The 19,265-nt window shown below is 42.9% G+C and overlaps 1 protein-coding gene across 3 annotated transcripts in view; it reads left to right on the top strand.

Moving 5' to 3' along the window:
* The first annotated feature begins 787 nt into the window (after positions 1-787).
* The window catches only part of LOC143776447 (E3 ubiquitin-protein ligase RNF14-like), a 59,503-nt gene continuing 41,025 nt past the window's right edge, over positions 788-19,265 (top strand). Inside the window, exons 1-4 of one of the 3 annotated variants that reach the window (XM_077265851.1) lie at positions 788-949; positions 4,010-4,096; positions 10,831-10,991; positions 12,041-12,192. In XM_077265851.1, the coding sequence (XP_077121966.1) occupies positions 10,838-10,991; positions 12,041-12,192 (306 nt within the window). In that variant the 5' untranslated portion in view covers positions 788-949; positions 4,010-4,096; positions 10,831-10,837. Of the gene's footprint in view, positions 950-1,009; positions 1,157-4,009; positions 4,097-10,830; positions 10,992-12,040; positions 12,193-19,265 lie in introns of those variants that run through there. The other 2 variants (XM_077265853.1, XM_077265852.1) reach the window with 2 other exon arrangements.

Genomic DNA, 19,265 nt, shown 5'->3' with positions numbered 1-19,265 from the left:
GAACACACGCGGCTCCGCTCCGTACACCTCGTACACATTTAGCTCCGCTCCATACACCTCATACACACACAACTCCGCTCTGTACACCTCATGCACACACGGCTCCGCTCCATACACCTCATACACATTCAGCTCCGCTCCATACACCTTTTGCCTTTTGAAAAGATTTTTTATAATTTTTTCTATTTTTTCTCTGGCGCCCCCTTAGGGTCGGCGCCATAGGCGGCCGCCTAGTTTGCCTATACGTTCGGGCCGGCCCTGCTGTAATGTGAACAAGGCTCACGCTTTGTCACCAGAGCTGCATTTAATTACACACTTTCATCAGTTACTATATGGCAGAGCCATATAGTTAGGCTACTTTCACACTAGCGTCGGATGACGCATGACGAATTGCGTCGTTGTGACGTACCGACGCTAGCAGTGAATGCGCCGCTGTTTTTCAAAGCATCCGCTGCCCCATTGTGAGGTGCGGGGAGGCGGGGGCGGGGGCGGAGTTCCGGCCGCGCATGCGCGGTCGGAAAATACGGGAACGACGCACCAAAAAACGTTACATGCAACGTTTTTTGGTGGCGACGGACCGACGCAACACGACGCAACCGTCGCACGACGGTTGCGACGTGTGGCAATGCGTCGCACTGCGTCGCTAATGCAAGTCAATGGAGAAAAAACGCATCCTGCAAGCACTTTTGCAGGATGCGTTTTTTCTACAAAACGACGCATAGCGACGTGCAGTGCACGACGCTAGTGTGAAAGTAGCCTATACTGATGAAAGTAGCTGCCGCAGAGCTAATCTGGTGTCGTCCAGCAAGAACATAGCGCAGTACTGGCCGGCGCGGGTCCTCTTGTGCAGCAGGTGGCGCTGTGACTGGAATGCGGATCGTGGAAGTTTTCTCTCGGAACTGCCATACCCAGTGCACGGGAGGAGCGGCGAGTGACACGCACACCCGGGGTCAGTGCAACGCAGAGGGGTCTGGGCGCTCATATATGGGGGAGGTAACATGGCAGAGCTATGGCAGACGTGCAGCTGGCTGTGTGGGGCATGCCATGGACAGGGTGCAGCTGGGCTGTTATGCAACCACGTCCTCCATGCTCCTGACTGCTGAGTGTTCCTGTGCAGGGCTATTGGGACATAGCTGGGTGTGGGCTTCATCATAGAGCTGAGTATATATATATATATATATATATATATATATATATATATATATATATATATTTTATACTATTATTATATATTAACACAGGTCGTTGAATACAATTTTGCTATATTAATGAAAAGTTTAATATATATAGACACACACACACACACACTGTACACACTTTCTGACCTCACACCACCCTTCCGGTATTCTCACATTAACTGTCAGTAAAGTTATTATTTTTTTTAATAATTGTGCCTTAGGTATTTTTTAAATGGTGCACAAAAGCCTTTTTGGGGGGCAAATTCTACCCTATGTCACATGTTCCAATTCAATCCCACTTTTTCCTGCTAAGCATTCGGCTTCCACGTGTTATTTTTGTGCTTATTCTGACGGGTTAGACTGGCATGTTGCTGGTGGGATCGCATGTTCACATTACGCATGATAAGTGTATGGCCTGCTGTGCCAGAGGTTTAATGAGCTAAATTAGAAAAATGGATGTTGGGCTATGTTCCCACTGGTGTTTCTGAAGTCCTGTTTGTCGCAATAGTGCAGCAGAATATAAAAAACGGAAGCGTTGTATAACTGATGCAAACAAACTCTGATTATTTTGAGTTGCTTTTCTGAATGTTTTTGTATAATGGAAGGAAAAGCGTATCGTCAAAGACCGCGCTGAAGTTGGTTTCTTATTGAACCGGTTTCTTATTCGTCTGGTTTCTTATCTGGAGCTGAAGTTGGTTTCTTGTTTGGCTTTTTTTTTGTACTGTTTTTTTTTTTTACAGGTTTAACAGCAAAAATAAAAAATCCCAATAATAAAATACAATGCAGCGAGGTGCCCTGATGAGAATACACTTAAAGACAGTTACAAAAATTATAAAACTGGCACAAAAATGGGCATGAAATTGGGGCCCGAAGGGTGTTATTGAAAGGGTTAAATGACTTTGGCACACTGATATCACAATGCACAAAACAGATAGTGATGCCCCGCATCTAATTCAGGTCACTTGAGCCTGGCCCAAATGGGTTTTGGGCATCAGAACTGGCATCAAAGTGGGCAAATAGGCAATTTTTCTCAGATTTGAATAAGTAACTGGTATTTTTAAGGGGATGAATGACTTTGTGCCACTGATCTCACAATGCAGACACACAGGTAGTAGTGCCCACATCAAATTCAAGTCACTCCAACCTGGCTCAAATGGGTTGTGGGCATCTGAACTGGCATCAAAGTGGGCAAATAACCAATTCTCCAAGATTTAAATAAGTAACTGGTGTTTTTAAAGGGTTAAATGACCCTGGGCCACTGGCCTTCTAGCAGGAAGACCCACATCAAAATCCAGTTTTTTGTTTTTTAAGGCTGACAGAGTGGTTACTGATCAAAAAAGGTGTCAAAGTGAGCAAACTGCAACTTGAACAAGTTACTGGTTTGTTTTAAAGGTTAAAGAGGTTGTCTAGTCTAAAGCTACAAGTCTGCAGTCACTGTCGAATAAGAAACCAATTTCAGCCCCAAATAAGAAGCTGGGCGAATAAGAAACCAACTTCACCATCGTATCATACAGTCCATTTTTTTCCATTGGGACCCTGGTGGACTCCATCATAATCACTGGGCTTCCTTTGCTTCTATATACATCTGTTATGCACATTTGTTTTTTTACTTTAATTCCATTTGTCTGTTCCTTTAAAAAATGAAACTAATAAATGGAATGGCAAAATATGCAAGTGTGAACATGGCCTAACTGTGTTGCCGTACTGGCATGCCCTGGCCAATGACTCTGACTAATAGAAGAGGTTGAAAGCAGGCTTCCAATATCAACTTTATATCGAATGAGCTGTCTTAAGATATTGATGACATATGGTTTGGAGGGGGACCAGCACCCCCTGCTGATCAGCTGTTTTCTGCTCCATTGGTGGCCGAATGTACATAGTGAGGAGCCAACCTGCTCCTGTAGTGTCCGTTCTCAGGTACTATAGCTCAGTGCCATTGAAGTAAACTGGAAGGAAGGTACACTACACGGAGAATGAAGCTGTGCAATGTGGCTCCATTCACAGTTTACATCTTGCCGGAGTTGAAAATAACTGTTTGACACCCAGGATCCCCACTGATCTGATATTGATTCTAAGGATAGATCCTCAGAAAAAGAGAACACCCCGTCCTGTAAAAGTGCTGATATTTGTTTGTTCTGTTTCCCTTAAAGACGGCTACAAAGTAGTGTTTACCCTTGCGCGGAGATGAAAAAATAATAATTTTATGCATCATCAGAAAATGACCTATTGTTTCTTAGATATGAAATAAATTAACAGTAGTTTCTATTCTTTCCCATCATGTTTTTGGCCCCACAAACCACCATCAGTAACGCATAATTCTGTTCCTGCAGTCTCTAAAGGTGTCTTTAGTAGCCCAATTTGATACGTTATTAAGCAAAAATGATGCCTTATTCCTCCGCTATATGGCTTGCATAACATTCCTGAGTAAAAGGCTTGCAATGACCGTCCCTGTTGTCAGGGGCTGCCCCCCTTTACTTTGCTTTCTCCATTAGTTGCCTGAAGGGTCTTTCTTGTAATCTGTGGGGGATCTCCATCCATCAAACGCCAGATCAGTTATCATTGAGGGACAACCACTTTATTAACACCTTACATTCTTATTCTCAGCCGCTTAATTTTTCATTAGTGGTGTAATAAAACAAATGTATGATACAGCGATCATTTCCTGTATTGATTGTTGCGTAATGGTATAGCACATCTTTAAAATCCTAATTAATTAAACGTCTTACTGATGGTAGGGTTTATCGTATTTAGTCTTTATTCATTATTTATTTGTTACAACTGACACAATCTAATACAAATAATCAACCAATTATCTTTCCATCTTTTACTAGGTTGATAATGGCAGCGCGTCCTTCTTGTCTGCATCAGCTATTTCTGTAGCGAAACTCTGCTTACAGCCCTTTCACGCAATCATCAAGGTAATATATGTAAAGAAGAACAAACGGGTGGCTCTCTATAGGGTTGCGTTTACACTGGCCACTCGTTCCCAATAATCAGGCAGTTGAAATGAGATGCCAGTCACCCGCTGCATGATCAAAATGATCGTTCTTCAGGTAAAAAGAGTTTATTCATATTCTTGAAAATCATTGTTCTTGGCAGCACAATGTAAACAGGACATATGCTGCCGAGAGCGATGATATTCTATGTGCACAGAACTATCGTTTTAACATTTGTTTTGTGCACATGGACGTGCGGTTGGCCTGTCTAAACAGGCTATACAACTACCAGTCAACTTACACATTATAAATATACCTTAAGGCTTAAAACCCTTTATGCGGGTACATAGCTCATGTTTTGCTTACATATTCACTTGCAGAAAATCCTCTGCATTTTACGTTGCCAGTAGAAATCTCATAAACTTGCTATGCCATATATCTTCAGTGTTAATTGACCAGAGCTGCGGGTTTGAGATCCCCCAACATGTCAATTTATGCTGCCCATTATCCGTGAATTTCACCCTTTGCAATCTTTCTTCGGAATGATATATCGCTGTGGGACATCCACGGTGGAGACAGTACATGTGAACGTAGCCTTCCTCAAAGTGCATGCAACTACTCAATCTGAATAATAGCTAGCTCTCCAATCACTTAGAGATAGTAGAAGATCGTGTCCCCAATAACTAGGTAATAGAATAATGATCGCAAAGGTATTACTGAGCGTAAAGGGAATCTGTCGCCACATGTGACCTATCTAAACTACCACTATGGGCATACAGGCTATAGAATGCTGAGGAGAGGGATACTTGTGTGTCTTACATCAGATGCCATGTTGTTGATAAATCATCTTCCAGGCTATGGGGAGGATGGTGCCTGGATGATAACTCTGCCTCCAGAGCTTGTTTTACATGGAGGGGAAGTTACCAGTGTGATATGTAATGGCCACTCTGTGCTCTACTGATCTCACTGCAGAGCTGTGTGTGATTATACCTGACACATCTGCTGGTTGCTCTCAGCTTCCAGCTCACAAGCAGGCAGGGTTGTATTATTGTTATAATACAGAAGAGCTCGGAGAGAAGCAAAAAATGTGTTTGCAAGAAGACTTAATTTCTCCTGTTCTGTTTTGGTTACTTGTCTCACACTGGGAACGCCTCCTTCATGTAAAATAAGCTCTGGAGGCAGATTTATCTCCAGGCACCATCTGCCCCATAGCCTGGAAGAGGTCACTTACATAAAGTGATAAAAGATGATTTATCGACAACAAGGCAGCTGATATGAGGCATACAGGTATCCCTCTCCTCAGCAGTCTAAAGCTTGTATGCCCATATTAATAGTTTAGATGGGTCAAATGTGGTGACAGATGCCCTTTAAAGGGGTTTTGCCGCCTTCTTTTAATAGAGCCTGTCATGTCCCCAATCGCTATTGATTTGCAGATATGGGGATCCTCTGCAGATTCATTTTTATTTATTTTTCCCAGCATACTTCAGCATTCAGTCATGAAGACGTGACCAGTGTGGCTTCAGTCACCGCTCAGTACATAGTGAGTGGTGGTTGTAACCACGACGCAGCACTGACTGACAGCCGGCTCAGTATCAGTTCTGAGTGGGCAGTCAGTGTCGGGTGTGGTTGCGGCTGCTGCTGACTATGTACTGAGCGGTGACTAGAATTTTAGTCTCTATGACTGAAAGCTAGAGGCTGCCGGGAGGAATAAAATTGGTTTCCTCATGGTAGCCAAACTTTCAGTGCAGCAGCCGCACAGCTTTGGTATGCTTTTAACCTGCAGATTAATAAGCGTTTTTATAGTTTTATAGGACTGGTTCAATTTAAAAGATAGCAGTGGGAGTGGATACAAGAAAAACAATGGAAGAGGAGATGTCCCAACCACCAACTGGTGAGAGACATTATTACAGGACAAGGGGGTGTTATTACAGGATTGGGGACATTACAGAACAGATGACATTATAACAGGGTGAGGGACATTATTGCAGGATTGGGGTAATTATTACAAGACGGGAGACGTAATTTTTGCAGGATTGGGGGCATTATTACAGGCTGAGGGACATTATTACAGGATGGGGGCATTATTACAGGGTTGGGGACATTATTCCAGGATTGGCGACATTATATGTGTGCAATTAGATATGCTTAGAGTAACCCATGCTCGGATTATATCTGCAGTATATAATGTTTGACACCGCTCCGTCCACTTCTATGGGAGCAGATGTCTAATGTGTGACCCCGCTCCATCCACTTTATTACTACTCCCATAAGTGTGGATAGAGCTAGGTCACGCATTACACCACTGCTCCCATGGAAGTGGACAGATCAGTGTCACGTATTACAGCACTGCTACCATAGAAGTAGAAATAGCAGGGTCACACTTTCCACCACTGCTTCCATAGAAGTGGACAGGGCAGGGTCACCCAATACACCACTACTCCCATAGAAGTGGAGGATTACATATTATACCACTGCTCCCATAAAAGTTGATGGAACGGGGTCACATTACACCAGTGCTCCCATAGAAGTGGATGGAGCGGGGGGGGGGTCATACATTATAACACTGTTCCCATAGAAATGGACGGAGCAGGGTCACACTTAGCACTGCTCCCTTAGAAGTGTACGGAGCAAGGTCAAACATCACACCACTGCTCCCATAGAAGTGGATGGAGTGGGGGTTACATATTATACAGCTGCTCCCATAGAAGTGGACGTAGCGGGATCACACATTACACCACTGCTTCCATAGATGTGGACAGAGCAGAGTCATGTATCGCTGAGAGAGCAGTAGTGTAATGTGTGACCCCGATTAATTTTTTTTTGTGGGGTTCAATTAATATGTGAATGTGTGACCTCTGCGTGCCCTTCTATCGGACCAGTGGTGTAATACGTGGCCCCTCTGTCCAATTCTATAGGAGCAGTGGTATAATGTGTGACACTGCTCCGTTCACTTCTATGGGAGCAGTGGTGTAATGTGTGACATCGCTCCATCAACTTCTATGCAAACGGGTGTAATGTATGACACTGCTCCGTCAACCTCTATGGGGGCACTGGTGTAATGTGTGACACTGCTTTGTCCACTACATTACTAATCCCATAGAAATAGAGCGTAGTCACACATTACACCACTGCTTCCATAGAAATTACACCCTCCAAAAAAAATTTCACCAGGGTCAGGGAAGACCTTATCTCATAACTTTGCAGCCCTTACAAAGTAATTTTCACTTTATTAAACCCCTTAGATTCCCATATAGTCCTCCATTTAGTACAATAGGCCCCACTTTGCTTCCATGTAGTGCAATGGGCCCCACATAGCCCCATATAGCATAATGAGCCCCATGTACACTGTGTGCAGAATTATTAGGCAAGTTGTATTTTGATCACATGAACATACGATACGATACGATACGATACGATACACTTTATTGATCCCGTGGGAAATTATGGTATCACAGCAGCACAACTTACATCATAAGAATCATAAAATGAATTACATAATTGACATGTCAGTTTGTTGACAGAGGACATTATACATTAGAATAGGACAAACACAGCGGGTGAACTGAAAAGTAGAAGGAATAAAGTAGACAATCCCCTTTATGATTTAACCCTAATGTTATTGTTGTACGTCCCCATAGCAGTTGGCACAAACGATTTCCTAAATTTTTCCTTCTTACACCTCAGAAGTATTAGCCGGTTACTGAAGGTGCTCTTCTGTCTCATGAATAGCTCATATAGTGGATGTGCATTATTGTTCATGATTGCCATACACTTTTTCAGAGTTCTTCTCTCCACTACCTCCTCAAGAGAGTCCAGATTGCAGCCGACAGCAGAGCTTGCTTTTTATACATGTTACTTTTTATACATGTTGTCCTACTCCAAGCTGTTCAGGCTTGAGAGCCAACTACCAATTAAGTAAATCAGGTGATGTGCATCTCTGTAATGAGGAGGGGTGTTGTTTAATGACATCAAAACCCTATATAAGGTGTGCTTAATTATTAGGCAACTTCCTTTCCTTTGGCAAAATGGGTCAGAAGAGAGATTTGACAGCCTCTGAAAAGTCCAAAATTGTGAGATGTCTTGCAGAGGGATGCAGCAGTCTTGAAATTGCCAAACTTTTGAAGCGTGATCACCGAACAATCAAGCGTTTCATGGCAAATAGCCAAATAGCCAACAGGGTCGCAAGAAGCGTGTTGGGCAAAAAAGGCGCAAAATAACTGCCCATGAATTGAGGAAAATCAAGCGTGAAGAAGTCGGTATCGTTCAAGAAAAACATGCTTTTCATGCAGGACAATGCTCCATCACATGCCTCCAACTACTCCACAGCGTGGCTGGCCAGTAAAGGTCTCAAAGAAGAAAAAATAATGACATGACCCCTTTGTTCACCTGATCTGAACCCCATAGAGAACCTGTGGTCCCTCATAAAATGTGAGATCTACAGGGAGGGAAAACAGTCCACCTCTTGGAACAGCATCTGGGAGGCTGTGGTGGCTGCTGCACGCAATGTTGATCGTAAATAGATCAACCAACTGACAGAATCTATGGATGGAAGGCTGTTGAGTGTCATAAAGAAAGGTGGCTATATTGGTCACTAATTTTGGGGGGGTTTTGTTTTTGCATGACAGAAATGTTTATTTCTAAATTTTGTGCGGTGATATTGGTTTACCTGGTGAAAATAAACAAGTGAGATGGGAATATATTTGGCTTTTATTAAGTTGCCTAATAATTCTGCACAGTAATAGTTACCTGCACAAACAGATATCCTCCTAAGATAGCCAAATCTAAAAAACCCCACTCCAACTTCCAAAAATATTAAGTTTTGATATTTGAGTCTTTTGGGTTGACGGAGAACATAGTTGTTGATCAATAATAAAAATAATCCTCTAAAATACAACTTGCCTAATAATTCTGCACACAGTGTAGTGCTCAATAATACAGAATAAAGACTAGAATCACAGTGCAGTGCCATTTTGTTAGTGACTGCACTGTGATCTAGACATGTTACTGGACCGGAGGAGCCGTGTAGAGCAAAGGAGCGTTACGGTGGGACTGCGGGATAGCAAGTGTGCTCCTTGTCTTAACACTAAAGCTCGGAGTCGCTACCTATCTCTGTAACCGGGATTACTCCTGAAGATGGAGATGCCCGAGCCTCGTTTCTTACTATGCTCCTAAGGAGCACTAGTCTGAAATGTGTATGGGGAAATACATAACAAGACGGAAAGGTCAGAACTGAAACAGTCACACAACACGCTCTCTCTGAAATATACAAAGGGACATAAAGTATAAAGCCCTAGATGCAACAAAGTAATATAAAGCTATCAAGGTAACAAGGAAAGGCTTAACCTAACACAGCTTTGGTAATGACTAGTGTTGTGCGAATTTGATTTGGTTCCCTCTGCAGAGGGAACCCGGCTTCCTGGATCGCGCTGGCTGATCAGCACCACAGCTGCATGTGTTGCGGTTGTGTCACAGCACATGCATGGAGAGCCCAACAAACAGTCTTAACCTGTTGAATCCACAGACCCTGACACCATTGTGACATTTGGTGATGTTTGAGAAAACCTCCTTGTGACAGGCGGTGACTTACTTGGTAAGTATCAGGGCTACGGCGGAGTGAGTATCAGGCATGTTGCTTTTATATAGAGGCAAAAATATGAGGGGGGAGGGAGACAAGGAATATGAGAATATATCTCTCACCCTCATCACATTCCATGTTTCTCCCCATCACAGTCCACGTGTCTCCCCATCCACATCTCCAGATTCCGACCTTTTATCACCTTTGAAACTGGTAAGACTCTTATTGTCACTCTTATTCATTCTCGTCTGGACTACTGCAACTCTCTTCTGATCGGTCTCCCTCTTACCAAACTTTCTCCTCTCCAATCCATCTTGAATGCGGCAGCCAGGGTCATATTTCTGTCCAGCCGCTTCACCGATGCCTCCATCTTGTGCCAGTCATTACACTGGCTACCCATTCGCTACAGGGTCCAGTATAAACTCATCTCTCTCACCCACAAAGCCCTCCACAGTTCTGCACTGCCTTATATCTCCTCTCTCATCTCTGTCTATCACCCTACACGTGCCCTCCGTTCTACAAATGACCTAAGGCTAACATCCCCCATAATCCGAACCTCACACCTCCGTCTCCAAGACTTCTCTCGTGCTGCGCCAGCTCTCTAGAATGCACTTCCCCAGTCGATCAGACTGATACCTAGCCCCGACCTATTCAAGCGCGCTTTGAAAACCCATCTCTTCAAACAAGCCTACCACATCAACTACTCAGTAAACTAACTTTGCCCTGTTCCCTCCTTCCAAATATTATTCTGAATCTGCACCCTACTATTCATTTGTCTCCACACCCTCCATGCACATGATAACTGCACTGGATACTTGACTATTGCACTTAAACACACAGGCTGATGACCGGACCATGCAGCTTTATATGAAAATCCCTATTTACTATAATTGCCAGACCTGAAATAGCAAGCACTATTCACCTATTGTGTCCCCCCATTTCCTTGTAGATTGTAAGCTTGCGAGCAGGGACCTCACTCCTAATGTCACGGTTTAAATTGTCTTAACTTGTATTGAATTTATTGTCTGTACATGTCCCCGCTTAATTGTAAAGTGCTGCGGAATATGTTGGCGATATATAAATAAAAATTATTATTATTTATTATTATTTGAATCACATTATTTGATCCAAATTATTACAGGTAACCAATGTCAACAGAAGATCAGGAAGCCCAGGAGGATGAGCTATTAGCCCTTGCTAGTATTTACTCCGAAGATGAATTTAAAAGGGCAGATGGCACCCCTGGAGGAGAAATTCAAGTATGCCTGGAATTACCTGCTAATTTCAGTATTTCTGTGAAAAGTGAGTGAGAAATGCTGCATGGTGCCAGAAGCGTATAGACATGACTGCAGTAGCTGACATAATATATTTCGAACTACACTATTTTTGGTGACTTTGGAACCCCATCATGTGACTACTGTTTCGCCTCAGTATGAAGTATTGACCACATGTAAACACACGGTGTCATTTTGTTCTTAGATGCAATATTGCTCAATGATTGAAATCAGTGAATTGTGTAAAGTAGGTACTCTTAGGCTGGAGTCACACTACCGTTGAATAAGGAAGAGTGCTATGCGATAAAAAATCGCATAGCACTCGGACAAGTATTCATCTATGGGGCAGCCCACATCACCATATATTTTCTCTGCCGTTTTCAGTGTGCAAATGAAATCGCAGCATGCTGAGTATATAAGCCTAAGGGTGCAAGTGAGACAACGCACGTTATACGCTGACCCCGGCAATGGAGGAGATGGAGAAATTAATTTCTCTGCCTCCTCTGTGCAAGAGGCTCGGGTCACAGACACATGACACTCGGCTCCCGCTCGCAGCAGAGCAGGAGCCGAGGGTCATTAGCATATCACATCCGATGCTCTCTGATGCCGGCCTTAAGCTGCCTTCATACAATGCATATGCTTTGCACTTCTTTTGCTGCAGTCGCATCCAAAATGCATTGTTTTGTCACAATTATTTTACATCAAAAACTTTGTGGTTCTACTGTGATCAAGGCAAAAGAAATTCGCTAGTAAAGGGGGCTAAGACCGATAAAAGCATGTGAATATATCATATTTCATATATTTTTATTATTTCCATTAAACTTGAAAGGTGCACGGAGGAACACGATACTGATAAAATACGCCAAATTCATTAAGCGGCATACTCCTGTGAATTTGGCGCATCTTCTTCCTGCCGCTTCGTACTCCAGCTTTAATGAGTTGGGACCTGTGTGTTTTTAGGAAATCTGAATTGTCACATATCGACTGCTAAATGTGAAAATATGATGCTGTGATACATGTGGTAATTGAATATTAGAATTTCTTTAATGGTTGTTATTCATTTTCTTTTCTTTCAAGGCAACAGTGCCGCAGAATGTTTTCCTGAGACCTTTGAGAACACTGTGTCCTTCCTGCCACCCATTGTGCTGAACTTTGAACTTCCCCCAGATTACCCGTCCGCTGCACCCCCGGATTTCACACTAAGCTGCAAGTGGCTTTCACCAAAACAGGTTGTGACAGAAAACTTGTAACAAAAATGGTTTATATTTCTGTAAATTCTTCAGCTATTCCCGACATGACTATTTTTTCTTTTTATTTGCGTTCTTGTTTTTTTTTCATCTTCCACGAGTTTTTTATATTTTTTATTGTTTCGCTGACATAGCTGATATACTGCAAAGTGGGAAAAAATTACAATAGTGGAAAAAGTGCAAATCCACAATTGTTTTTTATTTATTTACCATGCTCGCTATATGTTAAAAATTATCTGGTAATATTGGTCAGTATGACTACAGAGATACCAAACATGCACAGGTTTTTTTTTTTCATTTACGTGGTGAGAAAAAAAAATCAGAAATTTGTAGAAAAAAAAAATCTCCTGTGTCAACATTTTTTAAGACCCGCAACGTTTTACATTTTTGGTCAATTGGGCCATGTGAGAGCTATTTGTGCATTGAGCTGACGTTTTATTGATACCAACTCATGATGTAGTCATGATGTTTTGATCGGCTATTACTGCATTTTTTTTGCAGTGTTGCAGCTGCTGAAAAAACGTTATTCTGGCCCTTTGATTTTTTTCTCTTTATACTAATGGCCAATTAAGTTAATTAGTTTTTATATTTTGATATATCTGTAACAATACCACATATATCTTTTTTTTTTATTTATTTTTAATTGGGCAAAAGGGTGTGATGTGAACCTATATGTGTGTGTATAAATAAATATATACACACATGAAAATAAGTATTTGATACACTGTTGATTTTGAAGTTTTCCCACCTACAATGAATGGAGAGGTCTATAATTTTTATCGTAGGTACACTTCAACTGTGAGAGACAGAATTAAAAAAAAAATCCAGAAAATCACATTGTATGATTTTTACATAATTCATTTGCATTTTATTGCATGAAATAAGTATTTGATGTAATAAAAAAATAGAACTTAATATTTGATACAGAGACCTTTGTTTGTAATTATAGAGGTCAGACCATACCTCCCAACCGTCCCGATTTCAGCGTGACAGTCCCGCTTTGGCACCGGGGTCCCGCTGTCCCGCTTCGGGCATTTAAAATCCCGAATTTGCGGCCGCCGGTGAAGCCCCGCCCACTTCCGGGACGTAGAGAGAGCCCGATTAGGTTTGTGGCTGTTTTTTTTTTCTTATACATGCTGGGTCTCCTCCCGACCGATCCCGCCCCCGCCCCCTGTGTGTGCGGCGCTGCCACGCTGAGGAAGAGAGCCAGCAGCGATCAAGATGAGAGGTCAGCGACTCACTACCTGAGGTGTGTGCACAGAGCTCTGGCGTCTCCTGCTCTTAGCTGCTATCCCGGCAGAGAAGGAGAGACGGGGGAGGTGCCGGGACAGTGCAGAGCTGTGAGCAGCCGGAGAAACTGAAGAGCTGCACATGGACAGATCAGCCGCCCCTGCACCACAGAGGAGATTGTGTGTGTGTGTGATGTGTGTGTGTGTGTGAGATGTGTGATGCTGCATTTGTGTGTGTGTCATGTGTGTATGAGGTATCTGGTGTGTGTGATGGCTGGGTGTGTGTGTGTGATGGCTGGGTGTGTGTGTGTGATGGCTGGGTGTGTGTGTGTGATGGCTGGGTGTGTGTGTGTGATGGCTGGGTGTGTGTGTGTGTGATGGCTGGGTGTGTGTGATGGCTGCATGTGTGTGATGGCTGCGTGTGTGTGTGATGGCTGCGTGTGTGTGTGTGTGTGTGATGGCTGCGTGTGTGTGTGTGATGGCTGCGTGTGTGTGATGGCTGCGTGTGTGTGTGTGTGATGGCTGCGTGTGTGTGTGATGACTGCGTGTGTGTGTGATGGCTGTGTGTGTGTGTGATGGCTGCATGTGTGATGCATTTGTGTCAAAGCTGCATGTGTTTGTGAGCTGCGTTTGTGATGCTGCGTGTGTATGTGTGATACTGTGTGTGTGTGATGCTGCATGTGTGTGAGCTGCGTGCCTGTATGTCATTATACAGTATGGAGAACTGTGGCCATAATACAGTATGGAGCATCATGTGGGGTCATTATACAGTATGGAGCATCATGTGCAGTCATTATACAGTATGGAGCATCATGTGCGGTCATTATACAATATGGAGCATCATGTGCAGCCAGTATACAGTATGGAGCATCATGTGTGGTCATTATACAATATGGAGCATCATGTGCAGTCATTATACAGTAAGGAGCATCATGTGCAGCCAGTATACAGTATGGAGCATCATGTGCGGTCATTATACAATATGGAGCATCATGTGTGGTCATTATACAGTATGGAGCATCATGTGCGGTCATTATACAGTATGGAGCATCATGTGCGGCCATTATACAGTATGGAGCATCATGTGCAGTCATTATACAGTATGGAGCATCATGTGCGGTCATTATACAGTATGGAGCATCATGTGCAGCCAGTATACAGTATGGAGCATCATGTGCGGTCATTATACAATATGGAGCATCATGTGTGGCCATTATACAGTATGGAGCATCATGTGTGGTCATTATACAGTATGGAGCATCATGTGCAGCCAGTATACAGTATGGAGCATCATGTGCGGTCATTATACAATATGGAGCATCATGTGCAGTCATTATACAGTATGGAGCATCATGTGCAGCCAGTATACAGTATGGAGCATCATGTGCGGTCATTATACAGTATGGAGCATCATGTGCGGTCATTATACAGTATGGAGCATCATGTGCGGCCAGTATACAGTATGGAGCATCATGTGCGGTCATTATACAGTATGGAGCATCATGTGCGGTCATTATACAATATGGAGCATCATGTGTGGCCATTATACAGTATGGAGCATCATGTGTGTTCATTATACAGTATGGAGCATCATATGCAGCCAGTATACAGTATGGAGCATCATGTGCGGTCATTATACAATATGGAGCATCATGTGCAGCCAGTATACAGTATGGAGCATCATGTGCGGTCATTATACAATATGGGGCATCATGTGCGGTCATTATACAGTATGGAGCATCATGTGCGTTCATTATACAGTATGGAGCATCATGTGCGGTCATTATACAGTATGGAGCATCATGTGCGGCCATTATACAGTATGCATGCGGTCATTATACAGTATGGAGCGTCATGTGTGTTCATTATACAGTATGGAGCGTCATGTGTGGCCATTATACAGTATGGGGCATCATGTGTGGTCATTATACAGTATGGAGCACTGTGTGGCCATATTTTTTTGTTTATAACTATTGTATATGAAACAGTGTGATCAGCAGTGCTAAATGGGTGTGCTTGGGACGTGGATATGGGTGTGACTAATTATGAATGGGTGTGGTCAGAGGCGTGGCCTAAAATTTGCCGCGGCGCGGCTTTAAGCTTTCTCCCCCCTTGAAACCTGGGTGACAGCCCTGACAGTTCCAGATCCGTCACAGAGTAGGTAGGCCTGGTCCGGGTCTTCTCCTTACACAGTCATCGTGTCCCCTTTGCAGAAAAGCATCCCCAAAGTAAGATGTTTCCCCCACCATGCTTCCCGGTTAGGACAGTGTTCTTAAGGTTGTACTCTTCCTTCTTCTTCCTCGAAACACAGCGAGTGGAGTTGATACCAGAAAATTCTATTTTGGTCTCCTCTGACCACATGACCTTCTCCCATGCCTCCTCTGGATCATCCAGATGGTCATTGGCGAACTTCAAATGGGCCTGGACATGTGCTGGCGTGAGCAGGTGGACCTTGAGTGTCCTGCAGGATTTAATCTATGATGGCGTAGTGTGTTACTAACGGTAATGTTTGAGACTATGGTCCCAGCTCTCTTCAGTTTATTGACCAGGTCTTCCGTGTAGTTCTGTGTTGATTCCTGACTTTTCTCAGAATCATCCTTATCCCACGAGGCGAGATTCTGCATTGAGCCCCAGACCGAGGAAGATAGACAGCCATCTTGTGTTTCTTTCATTTTCTAATAATTAATTGTGCCAACAGTTGTTGCCATCTCATCAAGCTGCTTGCCTTCTCACCAAGCTGCTTGCCTATTGTCCTGTAGCCCTTCCGAGTCTTGTGCAGGTCTTCAATTTTGTCCCTCGTGTCCTTAAACAGATCCTTGCTTTTGGCCATGGTGGAGTTGTTGGAATGTGATTGAGTGTGTGGACAGGTATCTTTTATACAGGTAACGAGTTCAAACAGGTGCAAATTATACAGAGTAGGAGGTCTTCTTAAAGAAAAACTAAAAGGTCTATGGGACAGAATTCTTGCTGGTTGGTTGGTGATCAAATACTTACGGTATTTCATGCAATAAAAGGTAATTTAATTATTTAAAAATCATACAATGTGATTTTCTGCTTTTTATTTTTAGATTTTTTCTCTCACAATTGCAGAGTACCTGCAAGATAAACATGACAGACCTCTCAATTCTTTGTAGGAGGGAAATCTTGCAAAATCAAGTATAAGTATCAAATAGTTATTTTCCCCACTGTATATATGTACACTTATGTTTATGAATTTAACCCCTTCATGACAGAGCTTTTTTCGGTTTTTCGCTCCTCTCCTTACCAGAGCTATAACTATTTTTTATTTTCCCGTCAATTTGGCCATGTGAGGGCTTAATTTTTGAGGGACAAGTTGTACTTTTGAACAACACCATTGGTTTTACCATATCGTGTACTAGAAAACGGGGAAAAAAAATTCCAAGTGCGGTGAAATTGCAAAAAAAAGTGCAATCCCACACTTGTTTTTGTTTGGCTTTTTGTTGCTAGGTTCACTAAATGCTAAAACTGACCTGCCATTATGATTCTCCAGGTAATTACGAGTTCATAGACACGAAACATGTCTAGGTTCCTTTTTATCTAAGTGGTGAAAAAAAATTCCAAACTTTGCTAAAAGAAAAAAAATGCGCAATTTCCCGTTACCCGTAGCGTCTCAATTTTTCGTGATCTCAGGTCGGATGAGGGCTTATTTTTTGCGTGCAGAGCTGACGTTTTTAATGGTACCATTTTGGTGTAGATACGTTCTTTTGATCGCCGTTATTGCATTTTAATGCAATGTCGCGGCGACCAAAAAAAGGTAATTCTGGCGGTTTTACTTTTTTTTGTTGCTACGCAATTTAGTGATCAGGTTAATCTTGTTTTTTTTTCTTATTGATCGGTCGATCCTGAACACGGCGATACCAAATATGTGTAGGTTTGATTTTTTTTTTTTAATTGTTTTATTTTGAATGGGGGAAAATGGGGGTGATTTGAACTTTTATATTTTTTTTATATTTTTAAACATCTTTTTTTTATGTTTTGGCATGCTTCTATAGTCTGCACAGGAGGCTAGAAACTGGTACAACTCGATCGGCTCTGCTACGTAGAGGCAACGGTCAGATCACATCTGTGTAGTAGAATTGCTGAGTTGCTATGAGCGCCGACCACTGGGTGGCGCTCACAGCAATGCAGCACTGACAACCATATAGGTCTCAAGGAGACCTCTGGTTGTCATGCCGATGACCATGATTATGTGACGGGGTTAGCGGTGCGCGTATTTCCGGCCCGATAGCCGGAAGTGCGATTTAAATACCGCTGTCAGAGTTTGTCAACGGAATTTAACTAGTAAATAGCCGCGGATGGATCGCGATTCCACCCGCGGATATTGCGGGCACATGTCAGCTGTTCAAAACAGCTGACATGTCCCCGGAAAGATGTGGGCTCACCACCGGAGCCCACATCAAAGCGGGGCATACAGACATCGGTGTACTAATACCGTACATCCGATGTCAGTAAGGGGTTAAGCATTTCTTTTTTTTTTAAATCATGTATTTTTTATTAAAGCATATGACACGCCATTAACACAGTCCGATACAATTTCCAAACAAATACCGTACATTAGATACATGACCTGATAATATATTTTCATTTTACTAAACAACACCCTTACCACCTAACCAACCCCCCTCTCCCTCCCCCCAATCTCTTGCCCATTATCCAATACAACCATCTGACAGCATCACCTCTTGAGAAAAGATAACAAGCTTTACAAAAACACGCCTGTACATGTAGGAGTCCCCCCAGAATCAACTACACAACACCCATTCTACTTTGCAGTAACTCAGCAGATGGATAATCCATCCACCCCACACATTTTCAAATTTTGTATTCTGACCTCTCTTACTGTATATATTTCTTTCCATAAGGACAATAAAATGTATCTTGTTGATAAATTCCTTTTTCCCTGGCGGTTTTTCATCCAACCAGTGCATTGCGATAAGCTTTCACGCAGCATACAACAATCTTGCGATAGTCAGCCTTCCACATTCATCCGTAGCAATATCATCCATACAGCCCAAAAGGCAAGTCAGCGGGTTACGCACCACATCTACTCCTGTCACCTCCTGGATCAAGTTAAAGGGAACCTTAATTTGCTGTCAAACACGACGATACACACCGACCTAACGACGAAATAAGGTGCTGGCCTTCTAGCTCCGACCAACGATAACGTTGGAAAGTTGTTCAGTGTGAAGGTTCCTTTAGCAAAAGCACTCAATCTAGGAGATCTGCACACCTCCATACACACAGCCCACTGTGAGACAAACCGGTCTCAATTTACAAAGTAAACCACACGCAGGGGTGGAGATATGGTGAACAGCCCTCTCTCCCAACTCTTCAACTTCTCACAATCAAACTTTTATGACCGATTTATCCCTTTTAGTCCTATATGTGCTAAAACAATTCTCCAGGTTTATATCCCATCCACTAAGTATCCTACAGCGACCGTACAACATATATTAATTTGTGCCAATATAACCCATTTTTTAATGTGCACGTTTTGCACATATAACTCCTGATAAGGATGACTGTACAGGTTTTATTTACGCTTCAGTTGCCATTGGAACAGACCTCAAGTAGTTCCAGCTCATGGCTGGTCATGCTTAATGCAGGGTCTACAGCCATTTTATGTGTGCTCTAGGTCAGTGTGTTTGAACGAAGTCTCCTATGAGGGATGGTATCACGGAAAGGGGTAGAGCTTCGTTCATTACACTGTGGGAGCTCATCCCAGTAAGGCGATGTGATTCTGTGCTGGTAACTGAGATTAGCAATATATTGTACGCTGGGCAGCACACAGGGGCTGAGATTAGA

Source organism: Ranitomeya variabilis, chromosome 5, assembly GCF_051348905.1.
Source record: "Ranitomeya variabilis isolate aRanVar5 chromosome 5, aRanVar5.hap1, whole genome shotgun sequence".
Classification (NCBI taxonomy): Eukaryota; Metazoa; Chordata; class Amphibia; order Anura; family Dendrobatidae; genus Ranitomeya; species Ranitomeya variabilis.
Note: the sequence above shows the minus strand (reverse complement) of the source record. Positions and strands in the feature narration are given on the sequence as shown.